Source organism: Suillus subalutaceus (assembly GCF_016647625.1).
Source record: "Suillus subalutaceus strain FC151 chromosome Unknown DFJ58scaffold_189, whole genome shotgun sequence".
In the NCBI taxonomy this organism is placed as follows: domain Eukaryota; kingdom Fungi; phylum Basidiomycota; class Agaricomycetes; order Boletales; family Suillaceae; genus Suillus; species Suillus subalutaceus.
This window is the reverse complement of record NW_024540438.1, coordinates 36,673-43,656: the sequence shown is the minus strand read 5'-3', so window position 1 is coordinate 43,656 and position 6,984 is coordinate 36,673. Positions and strand designations below refer to the sequence as shown.

Below are 6,984 nucleotides of genomic sequence, written 5' to 3'. Positions count from 1 at the left end.
ATGATTGAAGCAGAATTGAGTGAGATAATTGAAAGTGCTGAAGTCACACAGAAATGTCACCTGCCAATATGTGCCATGACAGAGTTTTAAACTGCACACACCCACTTTGGAAGTGCTGACTGGTACTGGGTGCAGCTAGTCTGCATTTACAAGTCTGTAGTGGTAGATGAGGAAAGCTATGAGCTGTGCTAGACCCTACATACATATGAGTTGCACATTCAAGCTGCAATCCAGGCAATTGGAAATAAGCCATACAAATCCATTGCAGCTGCAGCAAAAGAGCAGAATGTGAGTCATGATTCATTGGCTCAACAGGGCCCATCCTCAGAACTCATCTCTCACATCCATCATCTTGCTGAGCTGTTGAAAAATCTGCCTACAGTCCTTCCGCTCGACCCCTCAAGTTCACAATATGGTTTTGGTCTTGACCCTGAACTTATAGAGGAGGAGGGTGTTTGGTTTGTATTCAATAGGAACCTTGAAGTCTGCTTTGAGACTCACAAACTCGTGCTAAATAGAACCATTGTTTTCCACGAATGAGGAAAGCAGTATGAAGTGCTCATCCAGATGTTCAAACTTGCTGTCAAAAAATTGGAGAAGGACTCCAAACGAGAATTCCTGCATGAAGTATGGCTCGAGAGACTCATAATGGCCACAAAAATACAGGGTGCAAAAATTCCTGTGAAGTGAGCTATTTTTTTATTTAGAGTTCATTCAAAAGTTACTTCTTTATAAGGTGCAAAAACCCAATGAATATCAATAAGGATGTCAGCGCTAGTCCTGAAAAACGGGCAAAAACCCAATGTGCGCAGCCTGCACAAAGTGGTTCATTTGCGGGCATCATGGAGATCAGCGAAGGTTCATCAGATGGTGGTAAGCAAATGAAAACATGCACTGTTCCGATTCAATCCAGTCATAAATTGAGGGTCGATTTATCTGAAAAAATTAAGCCTGCACCTCCTAACTGGAGTACCACTGTGCCAACCTAGCAGCTCACCTTTGATGACTTGAGGTGGAAACCACTTGAAACTGAAAGGGAGAAGAAGTTGCAGTGGGAGAGGCTAGATGCCTTGACACGAGAGTCCTGGGAAAAGAAGAAAATGAGGAAGAAGAAGAATAGCTGGAGCGAGAACGGAGTTAACATGAAGGAGCAGCTGAACAGCAATGCCATCACTGTGAGCGCAAAAGAGCTGCTGTTGCCACTGAAAAGAGACAAAATGAACCATCTATCAATCAGGTAAGTCAATAAACACACACATGGAACAATGACTGCATTAGATGTAGTGGAGCTGTCTCGATCAGATTCACATTGGAAGGATCAGTGAAACAGAACATGTGGTGGAACAAGGCAGGAATGGCACAAGCAGACAAACTGGTATCACCCTCTCCTTTGGGTTCATATTGACACAGCTGCACATAAATTTGATTGGTCCCCACAAGCCATGACCAAGGGACTTTCTTGAGAACATCCAGCCCTTTTTTCACATCTGAACAAAGGCACTGTCCAAAAGTGGATAGACAAGGGCTTGAAGCGACAATGGTCCAAGGTGACCCTTGAAAATGTGCAGCATCGTCATGCATTGGCTGGATTGGGGCAGTCTGGTGTGCAACGATGGAATAACACCAGAGCAAGTTAAATTCACAACATCATTGCCTATTTTATGAGATGCATCTGTAGCTGCAAGTGTGGAGGTCTATGATTTTATGATGAGTCCTGTTAAGACCATACTCAAGTAGTATCGGATCCGAAGGGCTTCGGCCTCAGCTCGTACGCTGTGCCCCTTTCTCGAGTCTTGCCCCTTATTTCAGAGAGCTAAAGTATCGCGTCTAGTGAAACGGATAAGTATTGCAATGGATCCGTTAAGACTTCTGGATATCGAACGTATAGAGTAACGGCCAATCCAGATCGGATCCGGACTAGAAACTAACGGGTGAGGACTGTCCGAAGACAGAGGCGGATATGTAGACTATAGGAATCTATCCTAAGTCTCGGAGTAGACAAGAGTAGCGTACTCAAGTCCGGATGGATAACGGAGGGACTCAGAGTCCAGACGGAATGAGTGCAATCTAAGATGATATTCGAACTGATCTACTACAGCGCATATACAAAGGTTTATATACTACGGATAGCTAACGGAATGATCAATAAGCAAAGGTGCGAGGCTATGTACGAAAGTATAAGCAAAGTCTAAGTGGAGCGTATTGGTAAGTTGGATGGATCACGAATCATGAACCGGGAATGAAGTACAAGTAAAAGCGGATTCGTAAGTGTAGCGGATCAGTAAGCATAGCGGATCAGTAAGCAAAGCGGAAGTAAAGGATAACCGGTATACCGGTGTACAGGAATACCGAAAGGAGTTGAACGATAGTTAGAGTTATATGAACAGGAAATGAAATAAGAATCAAAGCGGATCTGTGGACCGGACGATGGATATGTTCATCGGATCTGGATCGGATCTGAGATCCAGATCATCGGATCTGTAACCGGATATATGGTATATGACAAGTCCATTAGGATGTGAACTGGTATAAAAGGTATTCTTGACTATCTCAATTTATGGATCCACTGAATCATACATATTATGGCAGTCATGGAAAAAGTGTACTGTGAAAGAGTAGAACCTCTTGGCTGAGTGCCTTACAAGTAAGAACGCACAAATAGTTCTCAATTTGTACCTGCGCAGCTACCCAAAGCTTTACAACGACATTGAAAATTGTACAGGTATCATTCACAGCCTGGAGGATGAATCACCCGAGTCTCAGCTCGATGCTGAGGCTGGTGGTGATGACACTAATATACCTTGTAGTGCTGTCATTTAGGATACTTTCAGGATTGAAGGGGTTGATGCTGCGGCTGCAGACACTGCATAATTTTGTATCCATGATGTACAGTGAGGTGACAGGCATGAACTAGTTGCAGCAGGAGACAATGAGAATATATGGGCACCAGTAAATGAGCAGGAAGTCGGTGCAGCAGTGAAAAAGTAGTTTTTAGCCATTTTTCGGCAATTTTTTTGTGATTTCTACAATGTACATACAGTTAGCAACTGACCCCCTGTGACATGTTATGGTGGAGCAAATTACCAAGGCCCTATGACATGCTATGGTTGCCTCCATACACAGAGGTACAGTATGCCGAAAGGCAGTGATGCTGAAAGCTTATGTTTTAGTATCATGGACAGTATTTATGTAGTGTTACAAGAACATCTGGTTGCTTTAGCCCCTATCCATTTTCTCTTTCCTTTGTCTTACTTTGTACTTACTATGTCATTTTACTTCGAATACACAGCTCCTCTAGATAGCTGTGGACATTTTACCATTACCATTGTTTTATCTCTCTGACTCACAACCCTATGCCCTTACCACCTGACCGGTACTTATCTTTGACTCAGTCGACCCTTTACACTTACCACTCAACTGGTACCATCTTATCTATGACTTGCTCTGACTTGTCTCCCCTTTGCCCTTAACCACTTCCTACCTATATATACCAGTAGGGTATCACTTGTATTCTCTAACTTGAATCTACTTGGTTCTACCTGCCTATCTTCCAGAGGCCTTAAGCAAGCTTTGCCTTCTCACTCCAGACTTTGTCAGACTCATCATCTAACAGTCTTACTATTGAGAAGCATGATTAGATACACATTGTCCTAATCATTGATAACTTTGCCATCAAGACAGATGTCATTATTGCTGCGAACTCTTGCTATCAAATGCTCACTGGTCTCAGCGGGCTTAGCAAGAGCCCCCATCCAAGTTCTAGTTGTGAACTTGCATCATTCATGATATGTAGATTATGGAAACTCTAGTAAGCCAGTGTGCTTACACCCTCTCATGTTATCAGTACTTTTTATCCCTTCACCAGCTCTGCTCCCAGGTACTGTGGTTTTTGTGGGAATTTCTGAAACAGGAGGGCACAAATGGCCACCCCAAGGGCAAACCTTGGAATTTGACCTGGAGTGGGTTAGAATGCCCAACCTCCTGCAAACCCTAAGCTTTCAGTATGTATATGTAACTTAGCTAAAACTGTTGTCCCTAGTGTAGAGCCATCATGTTGATGGCAACACTACTATTTTTGGCCCAGAGTTGCAAAATGGCTCAGAGTTGCAAATCACAATGTAGCACACTCACCTTCTACTCATTTACTTTGCACAATGTTTCTATAGAATAATTAGTACATAGCTTGCTGTATGTATTTTTATTTCATGAAAAATGGGCTGGAAGTGCTTGCAGCAGTGAAATACTGTGCAGAACATGCACTTTCCACATTAATCCATCAGAGGGAAGCCATTACATGCACCAAAAAATTCAGAAATTTTACTAGTGATTCCACATTGCCTTCTAACACTGCTCTAAATTTTTCTAACACAAAAACTGTGTTATGGTGAGAGCCATAAATATTGAACTATTGAGATGCAAAGTGTGACAGGAGGAGTGAGCTTGTGTTTGGAGTTGCAAGAAGCCAAATTTGGAATCCTTGATGGCACTTGTCAAATGCCTCAGTTTTATCAGAGAGTTAAATGGCAATGTGACACAGTGTGACATGATGACTTCTATGTGAGTGAGAAATTTTGTAACTCTGTGCTCAAACACTGTTTTGCACCAGCTTCTCTCTGGCAGTGTAGGCTTGACAAGTTATTTTATTTTATTTTTTACATAACCTTAGTCTGTACCAAATCTTACATGCTCCTAGTGTTTCCTTATTTTAATGTCATATAGTTGTTATGTTATGAAAAACTGGTCAGAACATTTTGCAACTCTGGGCCAAGGATAGTAACAGGCAAATTGTAATGTGGAAGAGCATATGATCAATGATACAGTAAGAAGATAAGATGCAAGTATGTATGTGTCAAGCTATATATACGAGTCAATGATGTCGATCCAAACACTTGACAAATAGTATGCAGTGTTCAATGAGAAGGGGCATAGCTGTCATCTGGTAAGCCTGGCTTACATCCTTCCTCATTATCTTTGAGAATGTTCCTTCTTCCAGATGTTGAGCACCTCACAGTCTTTCAACTCATGTCTTGGTAGCCATTTGTCATCTTCCTCATTGAATCCAACCCAACAAACTAAGTACTGTCTTCCTTAGCCAACCTTGCACTAGTTGATAATCTTGTTGATGAAAATGTCAAGCTGTCATATCCCATGTTCTGGACCCAGATCTCTAACCCTATCATCTCTGGATCTCCAGATCTTTGATCTAATCTCCACCCAATCTCCATCTGGTGCTTCTACTTACAAACTCAATCCTGCATCCATTTCCATTTTTTAGACTTCCCCTTCTCTGGCTATCTGGATGTACTCCTTTCCATCCTGCTTACTTGTTAAGAACTGGTCTCCTCAAGCGGAGAGAGGACTGATGTCCAATGGGCTTGGCCTCAGCTCGTGCACTGTGCTCCTTACCCGAGTATATGCCTTTCTTTTTGGATGAAGTTTGATGATGGTCCGATGAAGTCCAAAGGACTTCTGGAGGAGTGTGGGAAATGTCCAGAGGAATGTGGGAGAGTTCTGGAGGAGTATAGTAAAGTCCAGAGGAGTTTCCACTGCACAGGAAGTAGAGAGAACCCTAGGCAATGTCTCTAGAGAAAATGGAATGGAAGGAAGACTGCAAGGGACAATGGTTGAAACAGGATAGGATAGGTCCAGAGGTCCAAAGATCAGGAGAATAGGAGGTCCAAAGGTCTGGAAGTCCAAATGAGCATAGGACAGAATATAGTTCCAGAGGTATAGTATAGAAATAGAGGCTACATCAGACATGGTCCAAAATGGAAAAAAAAAACAGAGATAGACTATACTAGGTAGAGTCAGAGAGACAGAGATTAGACCAAAGTCCAGAAAGAGAGTAAGCACCGGAAAGGCAAAACTCTAGCCTAGGGAATCAATCCTTAGACTTGGAATGGAGACATGGGAAACAAATCTAAAGGTCCGGATTTCAGGCCTAGGAAATCCTTCCCTAGGCCTGATGGAAAGGACAGAGCTCAGATGAACTGAAGTCCAGAAAAAGACTAGGTAAGTCTATGGTGATATTCAAACTGACTACCCCTGAACTCTGGATCTCCATAGCTAGCCTGATCATGCACCCTCTATCCTGTCCACTCTAAGTATATTCTATCCAGTAAAACATCCAGACTTTATCTCCCCTGGGGTTCCAGACCATATCCACCACATGATCATATCCTAGTCCCATCTCCACCAAGATCTCTGGAACTCCAGACCTCTGGACTTTGTATGAAGCTAGGACAAGTTCTCAGCAGGACATGATAAATGATGCTACAATTGAATCTGCCTAGGACAAGTTCTAGGATATGTCAGCAAGAGTAAGTACTAGCAAGCAAGGATAAGCATACCTTAGTGGGATGTGATAAATGATACTGAGGTGAAACTACAAGGATGAGAACATATAAGTAGGGAGTCCTAGGTGAAGGAAGCTACCAGTGACATCAGTACCAGTGAGGACAATATATGGTGTAGAAGGTGCCAAGAGATGATAAAGACTAGAAAGGTAAAGAAGCTCCAGAGGCTAATTCTCTGGAGTTGGTAGCACATGCCTGCATAACATTAACAGCTGTTAACACACCCCCTCACTGAGACATCAATTGGAGGCTGGATACATGTTTTTCAAAAAGTGGGCATGAGAGTGCTTTTGATATCTGCTGTGTTTTTGTGCAAGGGGAGCCATATCAATAGGAACATGCCCCACTCAATGTGTTCATGAATGAAATGATACTGTACATTGATGTGCTTTGATCGAATGTGATTCCTGGCCTCTGCCAACAATGACATTACACCCATTGACACGCATGAAACCTGTTTTGTACATGATCACGGACACATAACATACTCTCGTACAAACCTAATACTGCCAATAAAGGCAGTTCTAATTTCTTATGGCTTTATTACAATTTACTATAATTTTCTTGAAGGTTTTTCATAGCTACATGAATTAATCGTTCATATTACATACTTAGCATAGTCAACAAA

The 6,984-nt window shown here is 42.3% G+C and overlaps 1 protein-coding gene across 1 annotated transcript; it reads left to right on the top strand.

Moving 5' to 3' along the window:
* Nucleotides 1–1,405, top strand: DFJ58DRAFT_846836 (uncharacterized protein; the record flags this gene model as incomplete). Its single annotated transcript, XM_041393365.1, has 7 exons — nt 1–19; nt 224–288; nt 316–451; nt 542–686; nt 765–873; nt 993–1,237; nt 1,279–1,405. The coding sequence occupies 7 exons, from the start codon at nt 1–3 to the stop codon at nt 1,403–1,405; spliced, it is 846 nt and encodes a 281-aa protein (XP_041237172.1).
* Nucleotides 1,406–6,984: the final 5,579 nt, after the last annotated feature.